The sequence below is a fragment of the Ranitomeya imitator genome, chromosome 10 (assembly GCF_032444005.1).
Source record: "Ranitomeya imitator isolate aRanImi1 chromosome 10, aRanImi1.pri, whole genome shotgun sequence".
In the NCBI taxonomy this organism is placed as follows: Eukaryota; Metazoa; Chordata; class Amphibia; order Anura; family Dendrobatidae; genus Ranitomeya; species Ranitomeya imitator.
Window position 1 is genome coordinate 117,744,110 of NC_091291.1, and position 14,660 is coordinate 117,758,769.

Sequence of the window (14,660 nt, forward strand, 5' to 3'; positions counted from 1 at the left end):
CCATCAGAAAGCTGGGGGTAATGTCACTTTTCCACATTAAGGACCCTTTGACCTCGCTGTTGATACTGATCAGACGCAGCAGTCATTGTACACGTTCCGTGCATAAACTATGCTCTGCACTCTTGGCACTTTAATCATCTGGGCTTTTAGAGAAAACGACTAAAATACAGCACAGAAAAACTTCATTCCTTCATCTGACAGCGGGGACTGGTATTTGTGTCCCTTGGATAATACAAAGCCCAGTCATCTGCTGGGACTATTACAGGCAATTTTGTGAGGGAATCAGAAAAGGGAAGAAAGAGCCTCTTGTTTCCCGAGAGATAATAAACTCATTCCTGCCCTGATGGAAAGAGTCTGATTACTCCTCTCAAAGTTCTAATAACTTGTATGAAAATATGGCTAGGATTGGACATATCGGCCGCAGCGGATCCGCATTTGTCTTTCATCGTCCCTTCCATTCTCCAAATCCAGCTCTCCAGTTACTGTACAGCTCCTAAACTTTAGTCACTGTTGGATAAGTTCTGTAACTACTCTGTTATTCCTAACTGAGTTTTATATTATTCCCTGTCAGGGGTGTATGTCCCTACTCAGCGCTATGGTAGATCTGACGCCTCCGTCACTCCAGCTCTATTCACTGCCCAGCTCTGTCTCCTCCTATGTGACTGATAGCCTCTGTGCTGTTTGATTTCTTTAAGCAAAGCGACCATCAGTCAAGCAGGAGGAGGCACTGGGCATGTAACAGAGCTGGAGTGACAGAGGCTTCAGATCTACCACAGCTCCTCAGCCACATTTGCATATCAATTCAAACGCTGATTTCTCAGTAATAGAGGAACAGACTGGCCGTGTAAAGGTATTGCTGGACTCGTCTTTGAAGGAGCCACATGTTCATGTAAATAGTCTGAGAGGTGGAATACTGCTGACAGTCTTTTAAAGTCATAGCTATTAAAAGACGCACAGTCAGAAAATAATGAGGAAGTGTGTGATTTATATCACGATTGGAAATTGGTTACAATATATCATGTACTTATGTCAGTCATCTTGGATGTCTACCACCGTCATCGTCATCAAAAGTCGAAGCCAAAGTCCTGATAGACATGACTACATATACACAGTATGGCCTTTCGTTTCAAGTCAATTGAAGCTGTAGAAAGCTTTCAGCTATCTGTTATGAACCTGTTCACACTCACACCAGGGAAACACCTACCTACTGTCACGGGTGTATCTGATGCAACAGACTGTTGCACTACATCTGGCTGCAGAAGGTCTCTGCGTTTGGCATTACAGATGCCTCCTTAAACCTTCTGACTCTTGGACCCAGCAGCAACCTCCCTCCGGCTCTAGTTGACACACCTGGACCTGGGTGTTTATAAATCCCCAGGCTGCTGCAGAGAGTCGCCGGAGATATTCACATTTTTCCCTTGTGAAGGCTTGGAGCTATAGCAGTCTGCTAATTTCCTCTCTGGAGCTGTTGGAGGATGTTTGGTGTTACCTCTCTGCGTCTGCTCAAGCTAGGTTCATTCCCCTTGTCTGTCTACTTTTTGTCAGTTTTCAGTGGGAACTGACCAGTGCTCATCCTACCCCTCCCTATCCAGGGCTTAGCTCTATGGAGATAAAGAGCTTAGGTTTCCTGCTCGGCGATTGGTGAGGAACCAATTTAGGGATGGTAGAGCAGGTACGGTGTTATTAGATCTGCTTAGGGGTCTCCACTCACCCTTTCCCTAGTGTCTGGGCTTCCTTCCTCTCTTCCCTTCATGTTGCACTTAGTCTTTCCCACAATGTGCGTGACACCTACACTCACCTGGTCCCTGTACAGAAAGGCCCTAGTCAGGCCGCTAAAAGGCCATCAAGGGAAATCTCATACCTCCTGAGAAACCAGAGGGGAGGCCTCAACACACTACCAACAAGGGGAAAGGGATGTATGAGGAGATATATGAGAACCCAAGGTGAGAAACTAAGACACATTCAACTAAGGTGAAGTAGTGAAGGTTAAGGAGTACCAAAAATAAAAGGAACAGGAAAGACCTCCAAAGAACCTAACAGTGATAAAAGGAAAAGGTGGCGGGAGGAAAAGCAAACCAACTTACTGCAAGAATACGTCTGGAGTTTACCCAGAAAGGTAAACCCCTAAAATAAAGAGCTGAACTCCTAAATGCACATCCACCATGAACTTTGCCAGGAAGGTGCAGAGAAGGGATACTGTATAAAGTCCCACCAGAACGTTGCACGAGAAGAGATAATATATAATGCTAAACCCAGAAAGTGACAGGGCAAAGCGAAATGGAAAACACCTGGAAAGGAGCAAACCAAGACGGAAGACTAAGGAATAAAGAACAATCAGCAATTGGATTGGTAAGAAAAAGAGCAATAGCTCAACAGGTAGAAGAATCAACCATGAAGCGACAGGTCACCAGATCGAATCCCCAAATTGAGCCATGGCACAATCATACTGTGTATGCCAGTGGTTACACTGGCTGCTAGTACAATAACTATAGCTTATTTGGCAACTTTGCTGTACAGACTGGGACATAATGAGCAGAGTTATCTCATTGTTAGACTGTGGGAGTTTTGTATGACTGCTATGTCTGGATGGTAGCATTATACATAAAGAAAACAATTTGTTTGTATCCCCCTTGTCATTATATGGTCTATGAGGGAGAGATTGTGCTGCAACAATTCCTACAGATTCTAAAAATATGACATTTTTTTGTCATCCTGCAAATAAAACAGGTAGGAAGCATGACTCCAATTTGACTGCCAAAAATAAGAAATAATTAGCTATATAATTCACCAAAAGTAAGAAAACTCTTGGGATTATTTTTAAGTTAAAGGGGTATTCCCATCTCCAAGATCCTGTCCCAATATGTAGTAGTTGTAATAATAATAATAATTTTAGCAAATACCTCAAATTAGAAATGTAGTATAGTTCTTCTGATTTTCTATGTCATTTACTCCATCTTCAGGGCATTGCAGTAGCATAAAGATCCATGGTTACAACCACTTATATACAGTGGGGCAAAAAAGTATTTAGTCATTCAGCAATAGTGCAAGTTCCACCACTTAAAAAGATGAGAGGCGTCTGTAATTTACATCATAGGTAGACCTCAACTATGGGAGACAAACTGAGAAAAAAAATCCAGAAAATCACATTGTCTGTTTTTTTAACATTTTATTTGCATATTATGGTGGAAAATAAGTATTTGGTCAGAAACAAAATTTCATCTCAATACTTTGTAATATATCCTTTGTTGGCAATGACAGAGGTCAAACGTTTTCTGTAAGTCTTCACAAGGTTGCCACACACTGTTGTTGGTATGTTGGCCCATTCCTCCATGCAGATCTCCTCTAGAGCAGTGATGTTTTTGGCTTTTCGCTTGGCAACACGGACTTTCAACTCCCTCCAAAGGTTTTCTATAGGGTTGAGATCTGGAGACTGGCTAGGCCACTCCAGGACCTTGAAATGCTTCTTACGAAGCCACTCCTTCGTTGCCCTGGCGGTGTGCTTTGGATCATTGTCATGTTGAAAGACCCAGCCACGTTTCATCTTCAATGCCCTTGCTGATGAAAGGAGGTTTGCACTCAAAATCTCACGATACATGGCACCATTCATTCTTTCATGTACCCGGATCAGTCGTCCTGGCCCCTTTGGAGAGAAACAGCCCCAAAGCATGATGTTTCCACCACCATGCTTTACAGTAGGTATGGTGTTTGATGGATGCAACTCAGTATTCTTTTTCCTCCAAACACGACAAGTTGTGTTTCTACCAAACAGTTCCAGTTTGGTTTCATCAGACCATAGGACATTCTCCCAAAACTCCTCTGGATCATCCAAATGCTCTCTAGCAAACTTCAGACGGGCCCGGACATGTACTGGCTTAAGCAGTGGGACACGTCTGGCACTGCAGGATCTGAGTCCATGGTGGCATAGTGTGTTACTTATGGTAGGCCTTGTTACATTGGTCCCAGCTCTCTGCAGTTCATTCACTAGGTCCCCCCGCGTGGTTCTGGGATTTTTGCTCACAGTTCTTGTGATCATTCTGACCCCACGGGGTAGGATTTTGCGTGGAGCCCCAGATCGAGGGAGATTATCAGTGGTCTTGTATGTCTTCCATTTTCTAATTATTGCTCCCACTGTTGATTTCTTCACTCCAAGCTGGTTGGCTATTGCAGATTCAGTCTTCCCAGCCTGGTGCAGGGCTACAATTTTGTTTCTGGTGTCCTTTGACAGCTCTTTGGTCTTCACCATAGTGGAGTTTGGAGTCAGACTGTTTGAGGGTGTGCACAGGTGTCTTTTTATACTGATAACAAGTTTAAACAGGTGCCATTACTACAGGTAATGAGTGGAGGAAAGAGGAGACTCTTAAAGAAGAAGTTACAGGTCTGTGAGAGCCAGAAATCTTGATTGTTTGTTTCTGACCAAATACTTATTTTCCACCATAATATGCAAAAAAAATGATAAAAAAAACAGACAATGTGATTTTCTGGATTTTTTTTTCTCAGTTTGTCTCCCATAGTTGAGGTCTACCTATGATGTAAATTACAGACGCCTCTCATCTTTTTAAGTGGTGGAACTTGCACTATTGCTGACTGACTAAATACTTTTTTGCCCCACTGTAGTTACAGTTATTTAGTTGTTAGTGGATGTAACCATGGAAACCTAAGCTACTGCAATTCCTGCACATGGGGTAAGCGACATAGCAGATCAGAAGAACTATACTACATTTCTAATTGGATGTATTTGCTAATCTTACTATTATTACACCTACTATATAGTGGGATACGATCTTGAATATGAGAATACCCCTTTAATTTTTCCCTTTTTTCCAAAATGTCGCTTTTTATTTTCTGGCCACTCCTTTACTGCTGTTTTCTTGGCAATGAAGCTCCTGCTGCTGCAAAAACTAACAATCCCGATGGACCCAATCATGACAATGTGTATTAATGACAAAAATGTGATATTTTGCAGATGAGAAACGTAACTGACTTTTATATTTCATGTTCCCTAAGAGAAAAATGACCCCCATTGAGGATGAATGAAAGTGAATATCGCTGTCTAGAGGCACTTTACACATTCATGGCTGAAGGGAATATGAGTGTATTTATGTTCACAGCCTTTTCTTGCCTTCCTGATGTAAGAGCAATGACATTCTGAAATATGGCCGGCACCTTATTACTGAAGGACACGGGCGCATTATTCGCACATAAAAATAATAAAGAGTAGGACGGTCTCACAGAAAAATGCATTGTTATAGGGGGAGAATGTACACAGGCCTTAGTGCGAAGGAACACCTAAGGACTGCTGCAAAATAGGAGACCACCAGAATCATTAATGGCATATGACAGGTAGGAGCCGGTCTCTGGGGCGCTGGAGCTTCAAATTTATGGAAATCCGGTCTTTTAGTAGACCTGTAGGTATGAAAAGCTTTGATTCACTGATGCTTAAAGAGAATCTGTCTTTAGGATTGTGCACAGTAACCTACAGAAACTGTCAGGTTGGCGCCGTTACACTGATTTAAATGATACTTGGGTTGACGAAATCCGTCTTGTGGTTCTTGTTTAATCTGTGTTTGAAGTTTTGAGTTAATGATATGCACGTGCTCCGGGGCAGGGCTGTGGGCGAGGCTTTATGGGATGCTCTGGCTTCATCATCATTATACCATGCTTAAATGACAGGTCACTGACCTGCCTCCTACTTTAATTATGGTACCTGCGCAGTTAATAATGTGGTCTTCAAAAAACAATTGTCTCCAACAAAATGGCACCGGCGGCGGAGCATGCGCAGTAGCATCTATCGGCAAGAGATGCTTTCAATCTGCGCATGTGCTGTCCACTGTTTATAGAGGACCAGTGCGGGAGTGTGCACAAGAAGAGGATATCATCACTGCATGCTATGTGGGCTGCGTTCCGAGGTTCAGCAGCGGTGATATCCTCTTCTTGTGCGCGTTCCTGCACTGGTCTTCGTACATGTGAAAATGGGTTTACATACAAAATACAGTTATCAATTGCACTGAAAAAACTAACAATGATGGACTGGTACAGAGGGGTTTGCAATCTACAGAGTAATGGAGGAAGATACATTAGGGGGGTTGCAGCAGCTCTAGTGGTGGTGAACTGATGGTGTGGTAATTGCAGGCTGTTATCTTTCTCGAAGAGATGAGTTGTCAAGTTCTGCCTTAAAGTTCTGAATGTGATGGAGTTGGACATGTTGCGGTACAGAATTCCAGGGGACAGGGAGGTCTTCGGAGAACTGATGAGTACATGTTGGTTGGAGAGAGGGAGGTCTTTGAAGGACTGATGAGTACATGTTGGTTGGAGAGAGGGAGGTTTTTGGAGAACTGATGAGTACATGTTGGTTGGAGAGAAGGAGGTCTTCGGAGGACTGATGAGTACACGTTGGTTGGAGAGGAAGAGGTCTTCGGAGAACTGATGAGTACATGTTGGTTGGAGAGGAGGTCTTCGGAGAACTGATGAGTACATGTTGGTTGGAGAGAAGGAGGTCCTCGGAGAACTGATGAGTACATGTTGGTTTGAGAGAAGGAGGTCTTCGGAGGACTGATGAGTACATGTTGGTTGGAGAGAAGGAGGTCTTCGGAGGACTGATGAGTGCATGTTGATTGGTATCGGGAGATTAGTTCGGAGATATTTGGAGGGGACAGATTATCGGTCAGGGTTAGAAGTTTGAACTTGATTTGCTCATGAATTGCAAGCCACTGTATGGATTGGCAGATGAGAGGTGGAGAAGTAGCGAGGGAAAAGGTGGACTATTTCAACAGCGCATTTAAGAACAGACTGGAGAGGTGTTAGAGTGTTAGCAGGGACACCTCACAGGAGCATATTGCAGTAGTCAAGGAGGGAGATGATGAGGGCATGCACTAATATTTTAGTAGATTCAGGACGGATTCTGGAAATATCTTTGAGTTGGAGGCAGTAGGAGGTGGTCAGGGCTTGGATGTGTTGTATTAAGGACAAAGCAGATTCAAGAGTTACCCCGTGGTAGCTGTCTTCTGGTACAGAGGAAAGCATGATGCCATTTATTGTGATAGATAGGTAAGGTAGGGAAGTTGAGTGAGTGGGTAAAGGAAAGATGATGAGTTCAGTTTTTGTCCCATAAAGCTTTGTATATCTGGTTGTTGTATGGGTAAATGTTAGGCTAGTTATATGGTTTATTACCTTGGACTAGTCCAGTGGAACATTGCTTCACCTAGAGGAGTCCAGCATCAGATGTTGTAGTCCTCCTCACTACACTGCAGAGATGATGTCGTCAATGAGGAGGACATCAACCACAGCTTCTGTAAAGAGAAGCGACGCCCCTCCGAACTAATCCAAGATAATTAGCATATACCGAGCACAGCAATATAAGTTGTCTAAGACCATTTAGGAACCATTTAGGGGTTTATATGGGTGGTTGATTGATGTACCAGGTTCCCTTTAAGCTGGTTGAGATCACCAGATTTAGAAAGAAAATCTCCATGTCCCAAATTAGCTCTGAAAGGGAAGATTGATGGTCATAGTCCTAAGGATGTAAGCTTGGTGAAGACCTCATACACTCACTTTAAAGAGAATCTTTCACTGGATTATGTCATTTCAATTGAGTCCCTCCTCCAATTGACAATGTTTTACTGATTCTGGAACAGTTTTTCTTTTTCTTCTGTGCCCCTCTGTTCCAGAGTTATGCCCCCTCCAGTAATCATGTTACAAATTTTCCCTTCAACCAACTGGGCGTTAACCACAGAACTTCTCTGTGTGGGCGTTTGCTTTTTCTCCTCTGATGCTGGCCAATCGTAACCCTGGCCACTCCCACTGAGGAGTTCTGTGGTGTACGCCCAGTTAGCTGAAGGGAACATTTGCATCGTTTTTACCAGGGGAAATAACTTTGGAATGGAGGGTGGCAGAAGAAAAGCAAAAACTGTTCCAGAATCGGGGGAGCAGCAACAATTGGAAGTAGAACTCAGGTTAGGCTAAAAAAATCCAATGAAAGGTCCCCTTTAAAGGGTCTCAGTTAATATAATTTTGGAGGCAGAAGATTGACCTTAAAGGGAACCTGTCATCTGAATTTGGCGGGACTGGTTTTGGGTCATATGGGCGGAGTTTTCGGGTGTTTGATTCACCCTTTCCTTACCTGCTGGCTGCATGCTGGCTGCAATATTGGATTGAAGGTCATTCTCTGTCCTCCATAGTACACACCTGCACAAGGCAAGATTGCTTTGCGCAGGCGTGTACTATGGAGGACAGAGAATGAACTTCAATCCAATATTGCAGCCAGCATGCAGTCAGCGGGTAAGGAAAGGGTGAATCAAACACCCAAAACCTCCGCCCATATGACCCAAAACCAGTCCCGCCAAATTCAGGTGACAGAGTCCCTTTAATAAAAGAGCTAAAATTTTGGTGTTCTACTTACACACATGCTAGCCACCTTAGGGAGAGACCCAAGTTGGGCTAAATGTAGCGGGACGAAAGAGACCGAAAAGCCCTCTACTTAAAGGAAATACATAGTGGATGCTTTCCTGAAACGGAAAGTACTTGCAAGCAGCATAATACAAAGAATAGCAGGTTTACCCAGAATCCTTTGCAGTAGGCGGAGCTATGCAAATCATCTCTTTCCACCGGGGTGGAAAGAGATGATTTGCATAGCTCCGCCTACTGCAAAGGATTCTGGGTAAACCTGCTATTCTTTGTATTATGCTGCTTGCAAGTACTTTCCGTTTCAGGAAAGCATCCACCATGGTGTTCTACTTGACACTGTTTTTGAATTTCACCGCAGGACTTTTTCTCACAATTTATAGAGAATATAATATCTGCAGTTCTGGTAGATTCCCATCCATCAGGACTGCAGCCAGCAGCACATGTGGGAGTATTACATGATGACGGCTCTGGAACAGATGTTTTATCACTTTCTTTTTCACTTTGCTTGAAAACAAGAAAAAACGCCTTTGCAATTAAATTGATAATAAATTGTCACTTGGGAACCATGGTGGGAAGCCGGAGAGGAGTTGGTTTTTGATAGTTCAAAGAGGAGTTGACCTTTAAACGCACTTAGAGCCCCAGATATTCAAGCTGGTTGTGTAATTTTTCGCATGGCTGCCCACATAACTTGTTCCCTTACTGCCTTTCTGTAGGCGAGGCTATCTACTGACCTTGGCAAATCTCCTGAATCAATGTTGCAACTGTGCCGAGATCCATAATAAATGCAGAACACGTTATGCCGTCCTGTGATCACAAGTTTAGTTTTGGTAGGAAACTATACAGTGAAATACTAACATGTCCCTTTGGATGCAGCAAGTCCTGACAGTTCTATTTCTGGTCAGTATAAACTGCATTTTTTACCATTTTCCCTATCTGCAGATTCTATCTCATTTTTTTTCATCAGTTGTCTCTGAGCTAGTGAGTGGATACCAGCTGATATCATGTCTCCCATACACAAAGAAGAGGGATTCCTGCTCTCCTGTCTCTGTGTAAGAAAGGTTCAGAAGTAGCAGCAGCATGGAGGACATTATACAGAAGTACTGAGCTGTGTAGCTGTGAGTCTAGCATTGGGTGCATGGAGGACATTATACACAAGTACTGAGATATGTAGCTGTGAGTCCAGCATTAGGTGAAATATACTCAATACAGCATATTGTTACATCTGTGCCGGTTTCTGGTTCGGATGTTAAGCGGGGCCACTCCTTTGTTGCTGGTGATGGTTGTGTTTATAAGGGACCTCCGGCCCTAAGTGCTCCAGCGACGGATGTAATGTAATAAAAGTCTCATGTTTTTTCAGGAAACTCACCTCAGCGTGCCAGATTTTTCTTACTACTCGAGATGGATTAGAGTTATTTTTCCTACTTTTCAGAGTGAACAATGCATTCAGGTGGCAGTGGGAAGGAAAAGAAGAGGCTCATAAGTGGAGAAAGGAGCGCATTTTTCTGAAAAGATATAACGCAAAGTTTATTTTGGTCACTTGTGCTATAGATTTTATTCTTAGTTTGTTGAAATTAAACTGACCATTTAACTGACTCCTAACAGATGTCTAATATCCAAACCTTAGTAATCTAATGGCATATTATATCTAATCTTAGGGACCTGAAGGTACTGATTCCATTTTCAGTGTCATGAAAACTGTCAGCTCATAACAGTTTTATTTAGGCTATTACAGATGAGACCTATTTTAGTGACTAGTACTTGGCTGCAATACCAGTAACAGCCATTAGACAAGAGTGGCGCTGTTTCCAGAATAAAATACACCCTTTTCTTTCTCATCCCATAGAACCGTCTTAGGCTACGTTCACATTAGCGTTCCGCTAATGTGCGTCGCTGTTGCGTCGGCGACGCAGCGGCGACGCGCCCCTATGTTTAACATGGGGGACGCGTGCGTTTTTTCTGTTGCGTTTTCCGACACGTGCGTCGTTTCCGACGCTAGCGTTGGACGCAAGAAAATGCAACAAGTTGCATTTTTCGTGCGTCCGATTTTCGTCAAAAAACGACGCACGCGTCGCAAAACGCAGCGTTTTTGCATGTGTTTGCGCGCGTTTTTTTGTGCGTCGTGCGTTGCGTCGCCGACGCAGCGGCGCGCAACGCTAATGTGAACGTAGCCTTAATGACTTGAATGAATTTTAAAATTTTTAGAGATAATAACCTCCAGATACAAAATGTGACGTAATGATTTTTTTTTTCAGGTCTTACATTCTGATGCCTCTTACTGCAGGACCCTTCTGGATGACAACAGCTCCTCTGCTCTCATCATCCTAGGATTTGTCATGATGTCGCCTCTGATTGTGCTGGCAATGGCGGTGTACTGTGGCCTTGCCCGACGCCTCCGTCTCTTCATGCTTTTCCAGCCGTATACCAGAGCTTTATACAAGGGGGTTCGATGGAGGTGGTATGATGAGGGTGGGCTGTGCAGCTGCGTGAGGGAATGGAATAATCACGTGAAGGCATGGGTATAATGGCTTATCAGACTGATGCTGAAAATTTATAACCATTATCTATAGGAAGAATCCAGAGAAGATGGAGGAGTTGAGCGTGAAGAAACGAGAGCAACGAGCGAACTTTGTATATGGGAATCGGATTTAACACATAAAGCTAACACCGTAGTTTGCTGGATAGCCAGCCTTGCGCCCGTTGTAACCCGAAATTGTGACATTTTCCTATTGTTGTACAGTATATAAACTAGAATATACCTATTTATTTTATTTATACTCCCAGTAAGATGGCTGGTAAAGGCGTTGTATACATATACAGAATATATAATGACAGATTTACACTCACTCAATTACACAGGATATAGTATTATGTTATGCAGAAGGCGCATATATTATCATTACACCCTAGAGTCTTAAAGAGGTTATCAGCGGATGTGTCACTTGCTCAAAAAAGTGAGTCAAATACCTAGTACAAATCTCTAAGCTCTCCTGCTGCTGCAGTTCTTTTCTGTTTTGCTCTGCGTCGCTCCATTGCAGAGATATTCACGTTTGCTTTTTTTTTGTCGACTGCAGTATGTGAAATCTCTGCATGCAGTACAACTGGACTTTTTTCTCTGGGGGCGTGCACTTTCTCACCTCTTTCCTAGATGCTACCAATCACAGTTCAACAGTGTCAGACTAATAGATTGCTAGTTCCTGTGACTGGCAGCATCTGGGAGGGAGGGGTAAAAGTACACGACCCCAGAGAAGACTCTGAAAGGACGCACAGTTGGACTACAAGCAGAGATTTCAAATACTGGACTCCAAAAGCTACAAATGTGGATATCTCTGCAATGGAGCAACGCAGCGCAAAATGGAAAGGAGCCTCAGAATCAGGGATGTCAAGTTGCAGTACTAGGCACAGGCTTATTAGCTTGATGTGAATCAAACCTCCAGGACTTTCAACCTTTTTTGAGTTCTGTTCCCTTTATTGTTTAAACAGACACTGGGGTCCCTTTCCTGTGTCTCTTTAAGGGAGACACTACCTTCTCTTATGTGCATCATCCCGATTTCCCAATTTTGAGATTGAACTTGCTTACAAATAGGGCTTTTTTGTTACTACCCCAGGCAACCTTTGCTCAGAAGCAGAACAAATATACCGTAAGCTGAATATTACAGATTTGAACCTTACCCTACGACTAATATTTTCTATTGATATTCAACCACCAATGTCCCTTGAAAAGGGTAGTTTCATCAAAACAGCTCCTTAAAGAACTAATTATTTAAAGAGTAACAGGTCGTTTTAATTTTTATTTCGTAAATCAATATTACACAAAAAAAATAAACAACTTTGTAATATATCTTATCAGAAGAATGTTCATCTTTCTCTTCCTGGATTGATCTTTCCCTCTCAATTCATTTGTAAAATATGTATTCAGTGAAGACAGATTTTACCATTACGGAGGGAGATAGGAGATGACAGTTGGTGATTTAAAAATTCTATGAAGATGGGAGGAGCTAGAGGCAGAGACAGACATTCTGCTGCAAGTTCTCCTGAAATGAGGGGAGGGAGGAGGAGCTAGAGGCAGAGACAGACATTCTGCTTCAAGTTCTCCTGAAATGAGGGGAGGAGGAGGAGCTAGAGGCAGACACAGGCATTCTGCTGCAAGTTCTCCTGAAATGAAGGGAGGAGGAGGAGCTAGAGGCAGACACAGGCATTCTGCTGCAAGTTCTCCTGAAATGAGGGGAGGAGGAGGATCTAGAGGCAGAGACAGACATTCTGCTGCAAGTTCTCCTGAAATATTGGAAGGGAGGAGGAGCTAGAGGCAGACAACGACATTCTGCTGCAAGTTCTCCTGAAATGAGGGGAGGAGGAGGAGCTAGAGGCAGACACAGACATTCTGCTGCAAGTTCTCCTGAAATGAAGGGAGGAGGAGGAGCTAGAAGCAGACACAGGCATTCTGCTGCAAGTTCTCCTGAAATGAGGGGAGGAGGAGGAGCTAGAGGCAGACAACGACATTCTGCTGCAAGTTCTCCTGAAATGAGGGGAGGAGGAGGATCTAGAGGCAGAGACAGACATTCTGCTGCAAGTTCTCCTGAAATAATGAAAGGGAGGAGGAGCTAGAGGCAGATGCAGACTTTGTGCTGCAAGTTCTCCTGAAATGGCGGTAGGGAGGAGGAGCTAGAGGCAGACAGACATTCTGCTGCAAGTTCTCCTGAAAGGAGGGAGGAGGAGCTAGAGGCAGATACAGACATTCTGCTGCAAGTTCTCCTGAAATGAGGGGAGGGAGGAGGAGCTAGAGGCAGATACAGACATTCTGCTGCAAGTTCTCCTGAAATGAGGGGAGGGAGGAGGAGCTAGAGGCAGAGACAGACATTCTGCTGCAAGTTCTCCTGAAAGGACAGTTCTCCATAGAACTTCATAAGCACTAACTATAATCTTCTGTCACAGTAATGGGAAAATCTGTGTTTACGGAAGACAGATTTTACCCATGATTTGAGAATTTGGAGAATGAAAGATCACTCCTGGAGGAGAAAGAAGAATATGATTCTTACACCTTACAAATAATATTCATTCTGTAGTTATTATGTAATTAGTGATTGCACAGTCATTTCCCGTGGTAGATTCGACGTTGTATAGACTGGGATCTCTCCTTTTTTTCACCGTGTTGTTAATATAAGGTATGTTACGCAGTAGCTTGCAGTAAAGCACACAAAAGTAGCACAAATTTGCAATGTAATATTTTAATAAAGTGATAAACAATGAAACGGTATACTGTATACCTGCCATTATGTGTCTGTATTGTTTATGGTTGCAGACTATTGCTTGACCAAAAAAAGATAAAGTGTTATTAAAGGAAACTATAAAAATCTGCAAAACAAGACATAAAACTGAGTAAAGCATCGTAAAGTCTTTAAAGTATTTTTATTTTAGTCCTTGTCAACAGATATGAAAAGCATGGAAACAACCTAAATTGGGTTTTATGTCCCCCCAAACGTCCTTATAAAGGGAAAGATTACATGAATTTGGTTGTCGATGACTGGACTCTTGTATGTTGGTGTGTTGAGTCTTAAAGTCCAAACAGAAGACTGAAAAAATTCCAGTAGACGGGTTATTTCATAGATCATCCAACTTGCGTATCGCAGGAGCCAACCAAGGGAAAGGTTTCGACACATTTTAGCATCTTCAGGAGCTTTGGACTTTATATTTGCATCGTGAATCAGGGTTTTGACACATTTTATTTAGACTTTATATTTGCAGCTCAGTTATTGCAGATACATTTGCCTTACTTAGAAATGCTGCGGTGTCTCAGAGAGGCGTGCGGAGGATCGGTCAGGGACCAGCTTCATGGACTAGTCATGCTAGTTACATCATCCCTAGGTGACTTTTAGAAATATATTTTGTCTAACACAGAGCAGCGTTTCAGAATAAAACCTTTCTGCGCTATAATGACGGAGCTAGTGACTGATTTTTGATTCACACGTTTCCCTTTAAAATCCTTCAAGCCCCATCACCAGTTATTGAATTCTGGCCACGTCTCGTCTAAATAGAATCCAATTTTATCTATATTCCTGATTGTCTAGTTCTGATCTACTTCAGGTTTAATCCCTTAGCTCGATCTACCAGACAGCAGCTACTCTGTAGTTGCAACCCAGGAGCCCCAGCAGCTAAAATCCAGATCCATGTATAGGGGATACATTGAGACTTCGAACTCTATTAAGTGCCAAACCCAACTGTGTAAACTCACTTTGATTAGACAGATATCTAGAGTAAGAAAGATG

General features: G+C 43.0%; 1 protein-coding gene across 1 annotated transcript in view; it reads left to right on the top strand.

The window, feature by feature from the left end:
- TMEM88B (transmembrane protein 88B) overlaps positions 1–13,665 on the top strand; it is a 104,763-nt gene extending 91,098 nt beyond the window's left edge. Inside the window, exon 2 of the mRNA XM_069740809.1 lies at positions 10,653–13,665. Within this exon, the coding sequence (XP_069596910.1) occupies positions 10,653–10,922 (270 nt within the window). The 3' untranslated portion in view covers positions 10,923–13,665. The remainder of the gene's footprint in view (positions 1–10,652) is intronic.
- Positions 13,666–14,660: the final 995 nt, after the last annotated feature.